This window comes from Apodemus sylvaticus, chromosome 10 (assembly GCF_947179515.1).
Source record: "Apodemus sylvaticus chromosome 10, mApoSyl1.1, whole genome shotgun sequence".
In the NCBI taxonomy this organism is placed as follows: domain Eukaryota; kingdom Metazoa; phylum Chordata; class Mammalia; order Rodentia; family Muridae; genus Apodemus; species Apodemus sylvaticus.
This window is the reverse complement of record NC_067481.1, coordinates 44,240,752-44,259,713: the sequence shown is the minus strand read 5'-3', so window position 1 is coordinate 44,259,713 and position 18,962 is coordinate 44,240,752. Positions and strand designations below refer to the sequence as shown.

General features: G+C 38.6%; 1 protein-coding gene across 4 annotated transcripts in view; it reads left to right on the top strand.

Annotated features, from left to right (window-relative positions):
- The window catches only part of Nf1 (neurofibromin 1), a 256,323-nt gene that overhangs the window by 125,975 nt on the left and 111,386 nt on the right, over nt 1-18,962 (top strand). For 2 of the 4 annotated variants that reach the window (XM_052196153.1, XM_052196156.1), the window contains exons 30-34: nt 4,185-4,320; nt 8,701-8,763; nt 13,895-14,053; nt 15,073-15,170; nt 17,747-17,893. In XM_052196153.1, coding sequence (XP_052052113.1) covers nt 4,185-4,320; nt 8,701-8,763; nt 13,895-14,053; nt 15,073-15,170; nt 17,747-17,893 — 603 coding nt within the window. The remainder of the gene's footprint in view (nt 1-4,184; nt 4,321-8,700; nt 8,764-13,894; nt 14,054-15,072; nt 15,171-17,746; nt 17,894-18,962) is intronic. The other 2 variants (XM_052196154.1, XM_052196155.1) reach the window with 1 other exon arrangement.

The window sequence follows — 18,962 nt, the reverse complement described above, 5'->3', positions numbered from 1 at the left end:
AAACCACCATTCCAAAACTTGAGTAGAAACAGCTGAATACAGTGTCAGAGCTTATCACAAGAAAGAGCTGCTGGAGCCAGTAACTAGTAGGGGTACTTGGACTGTAATTAGTGAGGTGCTAGAGGTGGAATAGAACTTGCTTAAAAATTAGCATTCCTGGGGCCCGATCTGAAGGGGCTACCCTCAGTGTTATAATTTTTGCCTTCAAAAGGCTTGCTGAGTCTTGAGGAGGAAGGTTAGAGAAACATACCTGTGTGATTTGGGCAGAGAAAGACAGAATCATTTGAAATATGCTCATTGGATTCTGTTATTCCTAACCAACATATGTTTTAAGAGAAAGCCACTATTTCCCAGCCTTATCTGATCTGGAGAATAGGCCCTTAGTTACCTCTAATCTTCTACTACACCCTCAGCTTTTCTGTCTCACATGGAGAAAGATCTGGACAAAAGCTAAATCCTTCTGAAGGATTCAAGGACTTTGCAGTTCAGAGATTTGACCTAGCATACAACAACGGAGATAGAATGCAATGCCCTCCATATTACCTGCATTTCATACGCTGGGCTCCAGTATATTGACAGGAAATTACAGCTGGGGCACAGAACTCTGCTTTAGAAGTTTCCAGAGAAACCTGAAAAGGAGGACACCAGGGGAAACAGACCCCCACAGCCCCAGCAAACATTGAACATAGTTAACTTCCCAGCAGATAAAAGTCTTAGACTAAAGGCCTGTTCACCTTAGTTCCTTGTTTCTCAGCACATGGTGCCAACTTTCAATAGAAAAATCACAAAGCATGCCAAGAGAGAACAGGGTTTGGTCTGAAGAAATGAAGCAGGCATCAGAACCAGAATTGGATGTGGTGGAAAGTTTGGAATTATTATATTGAATATTTAAAATAACTGTGGTTATTATGCTGAGAATCCCAGTGGGAGAAAAATAGGGACAACATGAAGGGACCATTGACCAATATAATCAGGGAACAGGAATGCTAACAAGGAATACAAAAAACAAAAAATGTTAGAAAAACAGTATATATAAAGGCAAGAATGGTTGTGGTGGACTAAAAAGCAGATAAGCTAAGGAAGGGGTCTATGAGTGAAGATGCACTGGTAAAGGGAAGTGAAACCATGACTCCCAGAATGTTGGAGATGCTGAAAGAGGAGCTTAGAAACATAGCATTAAATACACATCCGAAGGGGAGAACGGTATTCTAAACTCACATGTTAGGAAATTCAAGGGCGAGGAGTAGTAGGAGACAGTTCAGTTAGCAGGTTTCCTGGGCAGGTATGAGCTCCAGATCCTGTGTGAAAGGCCTGCGGGGTAGGCCTGTTGCTCGCTTCCTCCCTTTAGAAGCTTGACCATGCCGTCTGGGGCAGTGAGAGCCAGCCCCCAAGTCATGAGTTCTAAATGGAGCAATTCTGCTGCTTTAGTCTTTTACTCAGGTGAGAACTCCCTGAGTGAGTACACTGTGTATGTTTGCGTCATTTCCACTCCAACTCTTCCTGTCTTCTCCAACTACCTACTCTCAAATTTAGGAAGCCTTCTAGAATTGTTTTGCTCTGTGCGTATGTTTGTGTGTGTGTGCGTGTGCATGTCATGTGTACATGTTTATGTGCATACAACTTACTGCTTCTAATTTATGTTGCCTTTATTTGCATATGTTTAGGGCTGGACACTTAGGATTGAGGTCTCATTTTTGAAATAACAGTACTAGAAAAAAATTTGGTTCTTCCTCCCTCAGTAGCTATTGATTGTCTCCTCCCTCAGTAGCTATTGATCTCATCTAGAGGTGAGGCCTTGTTTTTATTTTATTCTTTGATTATTATAGAAACTATACTTGATTAATATTTGTAAAGTGCTTAGGATCAGTATGAGAAAATAGTTAAACACTATGTTATTAATAAGGGCCAGATAATACATTAAAAATAATACATTTCATTCTTTTTTTTCTATATTCTTTGTTTATATTCAAAATGCTTTCTCCTTTTCCGGTTCCCCCCTCCCCATATGTCCCATAATCCCTCTTCTCTCCACCCATTCCCCAATCATCCCCCTCCCATTTCTCTGTCCTGGTACTCCCCTACAATGCTGGATCAAGCCTTTCTAGGACCAGGGCTCTCTTCTTCCTCCTTCTTGGGAATTTTTTGATATGCTAATTGTGTCTTGAGTATTCAGAGCTTCTGGACTAATTAATATCCACTTATCAGTGATTGCATTTCATGTGTATTCTTTTGTGATTGGGTTACCTCACTTAGGATGATATTTTCCAGTTTCAACCATTTGCCTGAAAATTTCTTGAATTCATTGTTTTTAATTGCTGAGTGGTATTCCATTGTGTAAATATACCACATTTTCTGTATCCATTCCTCCATTGAGGGACATCTGGGTTCTTTCCAGCTTCTGGCTATTATAAATAAGGCTGCTAAGCAGACACACTGAAACTAATAGAAAAGAAACTGGGGAAGACCCTTGAGGACATGGGCACAGGGGGAAAGTTCCTGAACAGAACACCAATAGCTTATGCTCTAAGATCAAGAATTGACAAATGGGACCTCATAAAATTACAAAGTTTCTGTAAGGCAAAGGACACCATCAAAAGGACAAAACAGCAACCAACAAATTGGGAAAAGATCTTCACCAACCCATCATCCAACAGAGGGCTAATATCCAATATATACAAAGAACTCAAGAAGTTAGACCCCAGAGAACCAAATAACTATTAAAAAATGGGGTACAGAGCTAAACAAAGAATTTTCACCTGAAGAAATTCGGATGGCTGAGAAGCATCTTAAGAAATGTTCAACATCATTAGTCATTAGGAAAATGCAAATCAAAACAACCCTGAGATTTCACCTAACACCAGTCAGAATGGTTAAGGTTAAAAACTTAGGAGACAGCAGGTGTTGGCAATGATTCAGAGAAAGAGGAACACTCCTCCACTGCCGGTGGGATTGCAAGATGATACAACCACTCTGGAAATCAGTCTTATGGTTCCTCAGAAAACTGGGCATGACACTTACGTAGGACCCTGCTATACCATTCCTGGGATTATATCCGGAGGATTCCCTGGCATGCAATAAGGACACATGCTCCACTAGGTTCACAGCAGGGGTGAGGCCTTGTTAAAATCTTCTTCCATTCACATAGGCTTGGCTACTAATGTGGTCTTTGCAGGTCTCAAGCAGGAAGCCTGAGAGTTCATGGGAACATTCTAGTTTTGTTGAATAGACATTGTTATGCAGTAGTAGACCAGGTCCTCATGTTTTTTACAGTCTCCCTTTTCCTTGATATTCCCTGAGCCTTAGGTATAAGGTTGTGTTATACCTAAGGCATAACCAGATAGCCCACAGTCACTAACTTAGTCTCTGCATTTTGACCACTCGTAGTTCTCTCTAATAACCTCAAAAACTGTGGCACTGGTCCCTACCCACTAGGTCAGCTCAGGTTGAGCATCCAGAAGTCAAAAAGATTCTAAGAGTTAAAGCTTTGTGGAAATGGTGGTGACACTCACCAGTGCTGGCATTACAGGAATGAGCTCAATCTGAAGGTCACAGTGGTGAAGAGACCTGACTCCTATAAGTTGTCTTTGTGCCTGCCTCCCTCCCTCCTTCCTCCTCCTCCTTCCTCTTCCAAGTCCTCCTCCTCCTCCTTCCTCCCTCCCCCCATACAAATAAATAATCTAGAAAACCACACAAAACACTAGTATTTCTATATCCACAAAAAAATTCTCAAATGTATATATAATATCTATGGCTGATTTTTATGTTAAATTATTATTTCCTCCAAATTGTTTTTTGTCATAGTTGCTGTTGTTTTGTGTGTTTTTGAATGTGTCCTGTAGTCCATGCTGGCCTCAAACTTGCTACCAAACTAAGAATGACCTTCAACTTTTGGTCCTCCTGTGGGCACCTTCTGAATATTGGAATTTCAATTTTGGGTTTGTTTGTTTGTTTTAGAGACCTGGTCATTACTGTACAGCTGAGGCTGGCCTCAGACTCATGGTGGTCACTGTCTACTTAGGAATACTGAAATGAGTGAGAGCCTTAACTCACACTCAAAACTGCTCCTTCTTTTTCTTTTTTTGTAGAAAAATTGTTGTTTATTTCAATGAACATCAAAAGTCTTATGAGGGGTAATTTTGTTTCAACAGTCATGCATGTTTGGTTTTCCCTTTGTTTTGTTACAGGTTAGAACCCTCTGAGAGCCTTGAGGAGAACCAGAGGAACCTCCTTCAGATGACAGAGAAGTTCTTCCATGCCATCATCAGTTCTTCCTCAGAATTCCCCTCGCAGCTTCGAAGTGTCTGCCATTGTTTGTACCAGGTATGCTGAAAGTCGGAGATTGCCACTCTGAGTCCAAAGCCAGCTGAGAAGAGAGCTGAGTGCAGAGGCAACTGCTGACCGTCATCTGGACATGTGCTGTAATGTGGGATAGAGAGGGAGCTAAGTAGTGAAGAGACTGGCTGCTCTCACAGGGGACCCAGGGTTGGTTTCCAGTACCCACATGGTGGCTCATAGCCATCTGTAAGTCCAGTTGCAGGGGAGCCGGGGCTACCTTCTGACTTCCTCAGGCACCAGCATGTGTGTGGTGCATACACATACAACCAGGCAAAACACTTATATACAGAAGATAAAATAAAACTAAAAATAAATCTTAAAGAACTATCATTAGATTGGCTTCACAATTTCTTCAGAGATGTTTAAAGAACTTTAAGGAAAATAAATTAATATTCCTTGTGTTGAAAGCAACTAAATAATTCACTGAATGTATTGAAATGAGGTATGTTATTTGTTTTTGCTCATCTTTTGCCTAAATTACTAGAGGCAGGTACATTCCTTTTTTGCAATATAAGTGATTTGAACTATAATTTTGGTTCTCTTTAAGAGATCATTGTTTTGTGCCCTGTTTTCTCAGGTCAGGCTAATTGTCCTATGTATTTTATGTATAGTGGTGCTTGTAATCTAGAGTTCACCACCATCTACTAGCCAACAGACTTTCTAACCCTGTCACAGCAAATAGTGCTCCTGAATTTAGATATCAACAGTGATTCCCTCGTGTTGAAAGAGTAAGACCTGTGTTATTCTGTAATTTCTGTTTTGGAATTGAGTATGCAGTTTTAGGAATAATCCATTTATCCCAAGGGATTGCCTGTAAGTCTGTATTAACTTTTCAAATATGAAAAAAACAAAAACAACAAACAAACAAACAGCATAGGTCCTGGGGGTTGGAATAAGGCTGCAATGGAAAGGACTCACACATTTACCAGAACCCATACATTTCTCTGACTTTGCAGTATCATCCCAATCTTTTATTTTTGGCTTGCAGCTTTAGTTGCTTAGAGACATTAACATCATCAGTGAAATCACCATTTAAAAAAGCTGTGTGAGGCTGCTATGTGAATTTTTCTCCATTGCTATTTTAAAAGATGTATCTTTGTGTCTATAAAAAGAAAACTTTGCAAACATGGAAATATACACTATACTTAGCATTCAGTTTCTGGATGTATTATGACTTCTCCACCTTTTCAGGAAGCTCTAGGGCACTTGGGAAGCTCCACAGAGGTTATCTGCCTAGTGGACTGTCCAGCTAGAGGACAGGTTACTCAGAGCTGGGACAGGAAGCTTCGTGCATTGCCTGTTTGCTTTCTCAGAACGTTACCCTTCAAATTCTCTTTATATTCAGTTCAGTTGTTTTTCTGACTGTAAAATGAGGTGGACAAGAAACAGCACACATTTTAAAGTCTGAATCAGCTTCTTGGTCTTTTAGAAAGAAAATGGATTTCCAAAATGACAGTGGCCTTGTCTCAGTTGATTGAAAGTGAATAAAGAATGTATTGATTATATTGCCTGCCTACTAGATTTTAATAGAAGCTCTTCATGTGGCTGTCCCATAATGAACAATATGTTTGTCTCTATCATCAGCAAACTTGGGCACCAGTTTGAGAGCATTATACTAGTAATGTAAAAAGAATTGGACACTTAATAAGTATGTAGGAAATATTTCATGAAGGAATAAATTTATTATTTCTTCTTGTTTAAGCAGGATTCTTGCAGCCTTCCTAGTTAGGTGTGGAGGGAACCATGAACACAAGGAAGTGCTGACTGGTGGCTCACTGTGTGCTGTGCTGTGCTGTGCTGTGCTGTGCTGCCAAGAACACACTTCCCAGCAGCCCTGCATTCCCTTTACTGCAGTTACCACACTAGAGCTTCATGGGAACGCCATACAAATGTTAGGCTAGGCAGTATGTTGTAGTGGTTTGGTAAAGGTAGTGCAGGCTACCATGGAGCAAAGTTTTTGCTATAAGTCAGATTTTGTTTTTTAATGAGCATATTTTACAGTGACGAACTACAAAGATGAAAATAAAAAAGCTTCAGACTCAATACATTTTTCATTGAGTCTCTGGTCTCTATCCTTAAGTCTTCCCCTCTGTTAGCTTCGGCTTTTATTCTTCTTTCCTTTCCTTTTTCCTTTCCTTTTTCCTTTCCTTTTTCCTTTCCTTTTTCCTTTCCTTTTTCCTTTCCTTTTTCCTTTCCTTTTTCCTTTCCTTTTTCCTTTCCTTTCCTTTCCTTTCCTTTCCTTTCCTTTCCTTTCCTTTCCTTTCCTTTCCTTTCCTTTCCTCTTTTCCTCTTTTCCTCTTTTCCTCTTTTCCTCTTTTCCTCTTTTCCTCTTTTCCTCTTTGGGCTTTTGCTTGCCCTTGTAACATTGGCAGTGACATAATGGTACCCTTGTACTTTTATGCTCTGCTGAGGATAGAAACCACATAGCTCCTTTAAGGATTTACTGGGGGAACTTGGAAGCTAAATGAGTATATTGCTAGCTGACTTTTATTTGAGTTCAGATTTGGGACTTTGAGCTTTTTTGTATCTTGTACCGAGCTCTATATATTTGCTTTCTTTATTTAGAAAAGGTGGGTAATGCTGTCTAAGAATAATACATAATATAATAATAGTTATAATATGTATGACAGATTTATAATTAAACTATTTTTCTCATATGCCACTTCTTTTCTTTCTGATAAATTTGGAACAAAGAGAAAATAATTTCTAGAGTGAATATTCAGTTCTGGTGAGAAAGATGGGAAATAGATACTGTAATCTTAAGTAAACACTGTCTTTTCCAATGAAGTTCCTTCACAAGAGTTTATATATGTGTGTTAAAGCTCAGTGGTAGTCACATACCATAATTGAAAAAAAACCTGAATATTTATTTACATTATTAAATTTTTGTAAACTGCCTTAAAACCTGAAGCAAAGCACACTGAGATGAGCTTTTACTTCTGCTTCCTAGGCCTAGGGTGGTGCTAGCGTCTAGGTGTACAGGAGCTGCTAGGTGGATGGATGGATGGGTGGGTGGATGGATGGATGGATGGATGGGTGGATGGATGGATGGATGGATGGATGGATGGATGGATGGATGGGTGGATGGATGGATGGGTGGATAAATGGATGGATGGGTGGGTGGGTGGATGGATGGGTGGATGGATGGATGGATGGGTGGGTGGGTGGGTAGGTGGGTGGATGATGGATGGATGGGATGGGTGGTGCATGGTAGATGGATGATGGATGGACGATGAATGGATGGACGGACGGACGGATGGACGGATAGATGGATTTAAAACTGAAGGGTTTTGATGTCTTAGAAATCTGGATTAAAATATTTGTGTTATGGTTAAGATGTCGTTTTGAGAAAGTGTCTTTTGTTGCCCAGATTTGGCTTGAACTCCTGATTCTCTTCCTCTTACCTCCCAAAGGCTAAGATTACAGGCATTTACCACCATAACTGGATCTTATCTACATTTTTAAAATATTAAAAAAAAACAATTGTTGGTATAATCTAATCAGAAGTTTTAATTTTGAAGAAATCTTTATTGTAGAGCTGGAGCTCTGTGGTGACACCTGTGTGCGTTTGCATGGATGGTTTTGGCTTTTGCATGGGAGAAGGCAGTTTGGAATATCGTCATCTATAATGAGTGACATTTTAAATCAGATTTAAATTTGATTCTATAATACTGCCTTTAATTTCTTATCTTTGATATTAATCAACTTTTTTCCTAGTTGATGCTAACATTCTTTTTCCAAATATAGCAGTATTCAATAAACGAGTAGCACCATTTCCGAGATCACTCTGTGGGCATTGGAAGATGGAGATTATAACAGCACTCCTTTTAAAAGATGGATTTTAGATTCATAGTCTCTAAAGTTTGTTTTCTGCTATCTAGCCATTTAATTTTTTATTTAATAACATGTTAATTAACTGCTAGGTATTGGGAAAATAACTCTCAAGTCAATTGAAGGATACACAGAGAAGTATTTTATATATCAGAAAAAATTATGTAGACACAATGTTTTCAGTGTGTGGTCTACTTCATAATAAATATTTTATGTTAAATTTATCAAAAGCTAGGAATTGACTCAAGTATAAATATTCCTGAGATTTGCTTGAGGACAGCTTTTCCATGACTTACAGCCAGAAATAGTAGACATGATTGGGTCTCAACATTTCTTGCTATGCTTGGCTTAAAAGTGTAATAAAAATTAAAATCCAGGATTAAACTTCATCCCTCAAAATTGAGTTGATTTCTACTTTTCTGTTGGTTCCATTTGTGTTCCATTTTGCCATGTGATTTTGTGTACAAGCCAACATTGTTTTTGTTGCTGTGTAGCCGGTGCTGTGACTTGTTTGTGCTCATCTCTGTTCTGTAGGCAACTTGCCACTCCCTACTGAATAAAGCTACAGTAAAAGAAAGAAAGGAAAACAAAAAATCAGTAAGTTTGGAGAACTTTTTATTAGCTGTTTCTTTCGAAGCAAACCCCAAATCTTTGCTATTTGTTAAGAACATCTTCACTTCAGCTATTTGACCTTCACTGTGAAATCATTCTACTAATTCTGGCACAAAATAGCTCTCATTTCGATTAACCCTGGAATTAAGTTACATTGAAACATTCTCTGTGTTCCTTTGGTTTGATTTACCCCAAAGGCATTTTTTGTGCATTTACTATATTGAATATCCTTGACTTAATTTTATTGTTATTTTTAAAATTATTAATGAATGCGAAAGAAACTTAATTTCAAGGCCTTAGGGGATGCTGACTGTCTTCATTCTTGCTTCTTGTTTGCAGGTCATGTGAGTGGTTTCTTTTTCTAGAAATAAAAGCATTTCTTAATAAATACATTTTGGGTAGAAATGTGACCCTCCCCCTGCCCTGACATAGACATTAAACTCAGGATGCACATACTAGAGCTACCAAAACCAAGAATCAGTTCCTAACTCTTAATTTCAAAATTGCTAAATTTTGATTTTTACTCCTTATCTTTTTGTCTTCATAGTATCAGCCAGCCCTGATTTAGACATTTGTGCTTAAATCATAGACTTTTTAATGCTGACGTTACTTTTACCTCAGAGAAAATACACATTACAATTCTCCAGTGAAAAGAAAACTCAGTGAGGTCATGCTCACATAGGAGCCTCATTATGCAAACATGACTTGAATATATTGCCTGCTTCTGACTTTGCCTTATCATAAAAGGAAGAAAGTTATGATTGCCATAATTATTTTCTTCCTATGACTATCATTTGTTCATAGTATAACTTGCATTCATTTTTAAAATAACATCGTCTGTGGATGTGACTGTTATCCAGTTTAGTCCTGTCTTTGTTCACTTAATCCAGATGATTATAGAGAATGATGTAAAAATAAAAACTTTCACAAGTTGTAGGAGTTTTATTATAAAGGAATAATTTAAAGTCATATTTGTCTGGTTTCCTACTTTAGCTTTACATATAATAAAGCTTTACATTTATAATTGAACTTAAAATTCAGAACTAAATTAAACTTTAGAGACTCATACTTTTATTAGGTCCTTTCAGAATTTTCTTTTTGAGTTGTTATGTGAAATTGATCATCTTTGAACAAATGGATTGGATTGGATAGCTCTCCTGCTTAAAACATCTTTCTCTAATGCTTCAGCCTTCTAATTCTCAGCATTGTATGTTTAACATTATACATCATCACTGTGGAAATTAATTTGCTGTTTCTAACATTCTTGTTTACTGTTACACTAATGTCATCCTATAGCATAACATGATTAAAGTCAGGCTTTCTGTGTTTCTCTAGAGCATGTATTATAGCTTTCCTAACATTATTTATTATAGTTTTATATAAAACTATTCCTTGGAATTTTTAGTAGTTATTTTATGTATGTATGAAATTTTGGAATGTATTTCTCAGCATACGTGAAAGTCCTTAAGAAACTAAGGGGGTCTAATTGGCAGTACTTCAGAACAAATTCTATAGTATGAAGACATGCTAATCATTATAAATTTAGAATGTCATTTTTTAAAGTTGTTTGACCTCCTATGTAATAAGTAAAACATAGAAAGTTTGGATTTTGGGTGTTTAGCTATGTTGACATATCACAGCTGGTTCAGTTTATTGTACTCAACATAGTACATACTTAGATTACTGGAGAAGTTGCCTGCATAACTCAAGACTTTCAGGATTTCATCATGTATAGCTAGTCATCTTCTGCTGATATGTAATTTATTATCTGATTTTTGTGCTTCAACTTTACCTAGGGCAGTGTGTGTGTGTGTGTGCGCGTGTGTGTGTGTGTTGGGGCAAGGGTTAGCTGCCTTACATGTAGAATATCATTTACATCCAAATTAGATTTTTATAGAGTTGGAAATAAAGAACAGTGTGCCAGGCATGGTGGCTCACGCCTTTAATTCCAGCACCCAGAAGGCAGAGCAGGTGGATCTCTTGAGTTGGAGACCGCCTGGTCTACAGAGCAAGTTTCAGGATAGCCAGGGCCACACAGAGAAATCCTGTCTCAAAAAGCGAAAAACAAAACAAAACAAAGCCATCAGAAAACTTAAGTATGTGCTATTGGATAAAATTCCAAATTGATGTTAAATAGTGGTGAAAGAAAGAGTAGTCCTTTTATAAATTGACTCATGAAACTTTTTATTCAGTATCTCTCTATTAGTTTTAAATGTTGTTAGGTTTTAGTTCCAAAAATATAGATATCACTGTCAAAGTTATATATATTTATAATACATGAAACTTTTTCTGAAACATGAAGTTTTGAAACTATTTTTTAGAGATCTGGAAAGGGTTAAAAGTTAGAGTAATTTCTTACTAATTTTATAATACTCTTCTTAGAAGTCTTTTTATAAGACTTTCTTATGATCACAAGCTGAGTATTTTCAAATAGACAATAAGTTGTGCTTTATAAGTTCTTTTTCCTAGAGACAACCAGCAAGTAGCTACCTTTTTTGTTTTTTGTGTTTTTAAAACAGGTCTTAAGTGCTATAAGCACTCAAAAGACCTTCATTGCAGGTTGGCCTGCACTCCTGGCACTGCTCTTGTCTGGGCTCCCCATTGCAGGAATTATATGTGAGAACTACCACACCCAACCTCTGAAACTACCACTTCCAAACATACATCTTAAAGACTATGTGCAGCCATTATTAATACTTAATAAAGACATGTTCATAGAAATTTAATAAACCAACTCGTTCCTTAAGGACAAACTATAATGTTGGTTGGGCCTGTTAAAACTATTTCACGATTTTAGTGGGTTAAGCTGAAAATATTATTTTAGAAACAACCTGCTAAAAAGGGTTGGAGAGATGGGTCAGTAAGGTTAGAAGCACTGACTGTTCTTCTAGAGGTCTTGAGTTCAGTTCCCAGCAGATTCTATTACAGATGGTTGAAGCCCTCTTCTGGTGTGTCTGGAGACAGCTACAGTATACTCATAAAACAAACAACAACAAGAAACTCACCCTGCTTAAAAATAAATTTAAGTATTTGGTGGACTAGGAGCATGTCTTCCCAAAAGGGGTTTTAGTCTTCTTCCTTCTTCATGATTTGCTCCTACAACGCTTCATGGTCTTGTTAGCTTATCGATAATTTTAAATGTCTCTTTTAATTAAAATTTGGAAATTCTAAAAGAATTCAATGTCATCATTTATCTTTGCACATTCTGAAATTATATGATAAATTTGATCTTTGCTTCCAAAGCTTTGCTTTTTCAGTCTGCGATTCTAGTACCTCAAAAGTTTAAAAACTGTCCTGGAAAAGTAAACTTGAATTTTCTTCTTAATTCTGTATGCAAGACTCTATTTCAGCTGAAAATAGAAAGCTCTATTTAACCAACTCCCCAATGTTCCTGATTTCCCAAGGTTCTCCCTAGGTTCTATAAACACACAGAAGACTATAACCTAGAGGAGCTCCCCAAGCGAGCATCACAGTGCACATAAAGGGGAAGCAGAGTTCACAAGTCTCTCTGCAGCTGGTTCCTACTACAACTACCCCCAAATTATCATTGTCTGAAATCCTTTCCTAATTTTTTGGTCAGAAATGATAAAAAATTATTTTGAGATTTTAGGCCATGGGTAAGGACACATTTATACAGACCCTAGGGCTGGAGAGATGACAACACAGTGGTTACAAACACTGGCTGCTCTCCCAAAGGACCAGCTTCAATTCCCAGCACCCACATGGCAGCTCACAACCATCTGTGATAGTAGTTCCAGGAGATATGACACCCTCTTCTGGCCCCTGATGGTATCAGGCTTGTAAGTGGTGTACAGACTTATAAGCAGGCAAAATGCCCATACACATAAAAAGAGAGAGAGAGAGACATAATAAATATAGATCCCACAAAGCACAAAATGGGTCAGAATAAAGTAAAATAGTCAAATTAATCTGGTGTCAAGTCTGTGAATTAAAACACCCTGTTTTCTCATTTCTCCACCCAAGAGCCTTTGAGATGCAGGGTGTCCTTGTGTTCCCATTATTGTGAGTGCTAGGGCTCCACTATCCCAGTTAGCCATATCAAACTAGAATAGCTTTTGACTATTGTAGCATGTGTTCTTTTAAAAAAGAAATATATATATACAAAAAGTAAATTCTAGGATAATTCCATGTGTTAGCTTAAAATGGGAAATATTAGGAAGAGGTGGAAGGCCACCAGTTCTGTGACATAAGTACCCTGTCTAGTGTTCGTGTTTTTGCCAGTTTTGACATTGCCCCTGCCTGGTGTGCCTGTTCCTTTGCATCCTATGTAGAGTATTTTTGTTGTAGAAAGGATAGGCCCATTTACATTGACTTCCTGTTACTTTTCAGGGAGGGCAGCTATTTCCTGGGCCCTGAAAGATTTTTTTTTTGCTTGTTTGTTTTTGGGTTTTTTTTTTTTTTTTTTTTTTTGTATTAGTTATTTGGCAGAAGAATGAATTGAGGTACATGGAGTGTGGGGGTTCTGTCTTCTGGTGGGATCCTTTTTTCTTTTAGGTCCCCAAGAGGTCCTGTGATTTAAATGATAGGTAGGTCCTTATATTAGGAGGCATGCTTATGAAGAAAAGTGGCTGGCAGGAACATGACTTGTAAGTAAGTTTTTTTCACTTGGTAGAAATCTAAGCAGAGATGTATATGGTAAGTTGCACTGAAATGCCAGCTTTAATGGGTGTGCAGTGATAGCTGTTCCTGTTAGGAATAGAGTGTGTAGGAGGTGTGCTGTTAGAAACTCAGCTCTCAAGGCCTTATAAAAGTCAACTGTACTTTTTATGTCTGTTGATCTTAGAAAAATGTTAACCTTGTGTGAAATTAAGTCTACTTTTATTGTCCATAATGATTATGAAGTAAAATCTTTTTTTCAGGTTTCTTCTATGAGGAGATTTTTCTTCTGTTTTAATTGTGTCTTAAGAAAAATCATACATCATCACAGCTAAGAGTAAACCTTATTTTCTGGTGTTTTGGGGCAAGGAAAAAAGTTAAAAACAGATCATTGAAAAGGTTGATAATTGAAATTTTGTGCAGATTTGACCTTGAAGCCTTTGTTTCTACTTTATTTCAACACAAACTGTCTGCTCAACTCTCAACTCCTCCTTCTCAGGTGGTTAGCCAGCGCTTCCCTCAGAACAGCATTGGTGCCGTTGGAAGTGCCATGTTCCTCAGATTCATCAATCCTGCCATTGTCTCGCCATATGAAGCAGGGATTTTAGATAAAAAGCCGCCACCTAGAATCGAAAGGGGCTTGAAGTTAATGTCAAAGGTGAATTATTTTGATACTTTTGCAACATTTAATTTTCCCTCCAGCTAATTTTTCAGTGTTTCACAATCAAACTACTTTGTCTTCATTTTGCTTTAGTTATGTGCCTTTTGTTTTAATTTGTTTGTATTGCAGAGGAAATTATTTATCTATCTATATATCTATACATACATACATACATACACGTGGTGCGCCCTATGAGGGGAAAGTATACTAGCAAATAAATATCTGTCATTCGGTGAGGGTTTTCTGTGTAACTGCTCTGAAAAATTCAACTTGGAAATAAAAATACAGATTGTAGGGTTTCTTTGGTGGTAGTGGTGGTCGCCGTCTTCTTTGTCGTCATCATCTTCTTCTTCTTCTTCTGCTGCTGCTGCTGCTGCTGCTGCTTCTGCTTCTCTTTCTCTTTCTCTTCCTCCTCCCCCTCTTCCTCCTCTTCTTCGTCTTCCTCCTCTTCTTCGTCTTCCTCCTCTTTAACAACATTTTAAACTGCAAACATTAGCCGTGTATAAAAGTGCTTGCAATGCAAGCATGAGGACTGTAACTCGGATCCCCCAGCACCCAGGTAAATGTCAGGGGTGCATGACATTCAGCCTGTAATCCCAGCATGCTGGAGGCAGAGACAGCATCCCGGGAACAAGCTGGCTAGTTAGCCTGAGTCCAAATACTCCTGTCCTGTAAGATGCTATAATGGCAATGATGGGGAGAAATAGTGTCTAACTCTGGCCTTCATATGCTTGCACACATGTACCAAAGCACACTTGCAAACGTATGCATATATGCACATATCACACAGTACACATGCAATAGATACTTTAAAATATGTATATATAACATGTATAATATTTCTACTTGACAAGAATTAAAAAACAATATTTAGGATAGTTTTTATAGTAAGGAATAATTAATTTGAACTACCAGTAGAAATATCAATGGAAAATTTATAATTTAATGACTTTATTAATTTATAGGTTTCGTATAGCAAATAATCTGATGACTCATAATCTTGTTTGATTGATTAGGTACTTCAGAGCATTGCCAATCATGTCCTGTTCACAAAAGAAGAGCACATGCGGCCTTTTAATGATTTTGTGAAAAGCAACTTTGACTTGGCTCGAAGGTAAGCAGCCAGAGTCTCCAGTGGCCAGCGCATCTCCACTTCTGCAGCCTGTGTGCCTGGTCCACATGCATGTTTCCACTTCTGCAGCCCGTGTGCCTGGTCCACATGCATGTTTCCACTTCTGCAGCCCGTGTGCCTGGTCTACATTCAATTTCTGTATGTGATTCCCCTCCCCCCATGCTTTCTAGATTAAGACCACATTTTTGGTTTTGTTTCATTTTAAGAGACTTTGTGAAAAATCTCTATACTCTTAACTTCATGGTAGTTTTCTTTTTTGGAAACTGTAAAGAACCATTAGCATTTTCTAACTTTGGCAGTGTTGCAGAATGGGTTCAAGAAGATTCCTTGTATTAAAAACTGAAGCTATGCGATACAGATATTAGGATTATTTCATGTTAATAACACTTTTGTTTCTACCATTTAAACGTGTGTCTGAATTTAAAACAATACTCTATACACCAAAAAGTATAAAAATATAAGATTATGAATGTTAAGAAACAGATATTGTCTAATATCCACTTACTAGTGAGTGCATATCATGATTGATCTTTTGAGACTGGGTTACCTCACTTAGTATGATGTTCTCTAGCTCCATCCATTTGCCAAGAATTTCATGAATTCATTGTTTCTAATGGCTTAATAGTACTCCATTGTGTATATATACCACATTTTTTGCATCCATTCTTCTGTTGAGGGATACCTCCTGGGTTCTTTCCAGCTTCTGGCTATTATAACTAGGGCTGCTATGAACATAGTGGAGCATATATCCTTATTACATGCTGGGGAATCATCTGGGTATATGCCCAGGAGTGGTATAGCAGAATCTTTCGGAAGTGACATGCCCAGTTTTCTGAGGAACTGCCAGACTGATTTCCAGAGTGGTTGTACCAATTTGCAACCCCACTGGCAGTGGAGGAGTGTTCCTCTTTCTCCACATCCTTGCCAACACCTGCTGTCTCCTGAGTATTTAATCTTAGCCATTCTGCCTGGTGTAAGGTGAAATCTCAGGGTTGTTTTGATTTGCATTTCCCTGATGACTAATGAAGTTGAACATTTTTAAAGATGTTTCTCCCCCATCCGAAGTTCTTCAGGTGAGAATTCTTTGTTTAACTCTGTACCCCATTTTTTGATAGGGTTATTTGGTTTTCTGGGGTCTAACTTCTTGAGTTCTTTGTATATATTGGATATTAGCCCTCTGTCTGATGTAGGGTTGGTGAAGATCTTTTCCCAGTTTGTTGGTTGCCGATTTGTCCTTTTGAAGACTGGATTTTCATAACAGATTCTTCACTTTAATTCTCTGAATTGTTGGTTTATTTGTAACTTTGGGGTAGTACTCTCTTTGCCAGGGTTTCTTTTTAAAAAAACAAGTGAGATGATTCATTGAGACAAAAAGAAAGTGCTTTGTGAAGGTGCTGATCTTCAGAAGTCACTTGCCAGCAGGAGAAACCAAAGGGACTGGAATCTGCACAAGGCACCCCAAGAAAGACAAGTGCTCAGCACAAAGGAGGGCAGGGAATAAAAGACAAAGACAAGGAGATAGAAGATGAAGGAGAGGGGGAAGGGAACAAGGGGGAGGGGGAGGGGAAGAAAGGGGAGGGGGAAGGAAACAAGGGGGAAGGGAACAAGGGAGAGGGGGAAGGGAACAAAGGGGAGGGGGAAGGGAACAAAGGGGAGGGGGAAGGAAACCAGGGGGAAGGGGAAGGGAACAAGGGAGAGGGGGAAGGGAACAAGGGAGAGGGGGAGGGATATTTGCCCCTGGGGACAGGGGTTAGGGGACCTGGGATGATAACAAAGGACTGCCTCTGGATAGAGAGGAGACAGACATAGCCCACAGGCAAATAACCATTTATAAAGGTAAAAGGGGGACACTCAGTGCTAGCATGAGGTGTTTGTTTTTAGTGGCAGAAGTGGGGCTTTTGATTGCTGGACTTCTAATAAATACTTAGTAGTCAGCCTCAAAAGGAGGAAGTGGCCAAATAAGGGAATAGACTTTAGTGGCTACCTTTAGGAATGTAATCTAACAGTATTTAGCAAATGGGGAAGAAGGGCAGGGTCTGTCAGAGCCAGGTTTGCCAGGCTTGAGCTGGCAGGATCCCTTTATAAGCCTAGCTGATGTCACTGATGTCATGCAGCCTTCTGCAGCTGCCCTTCTAGTTCGCTGTCATTACAGCACTTCCTGGCTTTCAGTGTCTTCAGGTAGAAAATAATTTTTGTGACTTCTCACGGATGGTTAAGACTACCAAAGTTCCACTCCTGGCTTTGGCAGGCAGGCGGTGTAACTTCAAGAGAAGTCTTTACCTAGGCCTCCATGTCTTTTATCTGTAAGATACTAGCCTTTTCTCTAGATCTCATCTATTTAAATTTATTGTTGTCCAATCAGAAGCCTGTTCTGATGTTGAAGTGGAAACTACTATCAGAAGTGGAAAGACAGCTTTTCTCCTTGTGCTTCTTGTTTACACTGAGGGCATAAGCCCTCCGCATTTGTACTCATAGCTACTGTATTACTAGACTCTATATAAATTTAATTCATAAGTATACCTGGGGTTAGACATTCTAATGGCTTTGCATTTTTGCAGGTTTTTCCTAGATATAGCGTCAGATTGTCCCACAAGTGACGCAGTAAACCATAGTCTTTCCTTCATCAGTGATGGCAACGTGCTTGCTTTACATAGGCTGCTTTGGAACAATCAGGAGAAAATTGGCCAGTATCTTTCCAGCAACAGGTATGTTTTCCCAGTCTTGGAGAAATTAAATACTTAGTTTAAGTTGAATTAATAAAATTATTGATCCTAAATATTAATCTTCTACTTTGCACCTATTTGTAGTAAGAATTACGATTTGGAAAGAAGTGCAGACTTACATGCATGTGGCAAAAATTAACTCATGTTATATGATCATTAGCACCAGCTGTCTCACCTATGATACTATTTATTAAGTGTATGCATATAAAACTGTATATAGAAAGTTCCAATGGGCTGGAGATGGCTCAGCCATGACAGTCACTGACTAATCTTCCGAAGGTGCTGAGTACAAATCCCAGCAACCACATGGTGGCTCACAACCATCCATAAAGAGATCTGACACCCTCTTTTGGTGCTTCTGAAGATAGCTGCAGTGTACTTAGATATAATAATAAATCTTAAAAAAAAAAAAAAGTACCATCAGTCAGGCATGGTGCTGTGCTGGTTAATCCCCGTGTGAAAAGCAGAGTCCAGTAGATCTCTGTGAATTTGAGGCCAGCCTGGTCTACATAGAGAGTTCCAGGCCTTCCAGGGCTACATGCTGAGACCTTGTCTGAGATATAAGGCAAACTAGAGAGAATGAGAATGGATCCAGTAACTCAAATTACTTGGAAATTATTTTACTAGCTTTTGAGTAAAAGCCTCTAGTGACATAAATTACTTGCTGTTCTTTCTCAGAGTTATTCCTTTTACATTTATATAGAATTGTAAAGGGCTTCAATTTCTGTGTCTGAGGCGATCCCTTAGGTGGCTAAACTGTGGCTAAGCAACTAGGAGATGGGAGTTTAAAAGTAAACTTCTTAATCCTTTATGAACTGTTAATTGATTGATGTAGGCATGGGCGTGACTGACATGTGTCACTACAGCAGGAGAATGCAGGTACATTATCTTGCAGCCCCCAAGGAACCTGGGGCTTTGCTTAGCTTTGGTTTGGTTTGGTTTGGTTTGGTTTGGTTTGGTTTTGTTTTGTTTTGTAACATGGTTTCTCTGGGTAGACTTGACTGCTCTGTAGACTAGGCTGACCTCAAACTCACAAAGATCTACCTGCCCC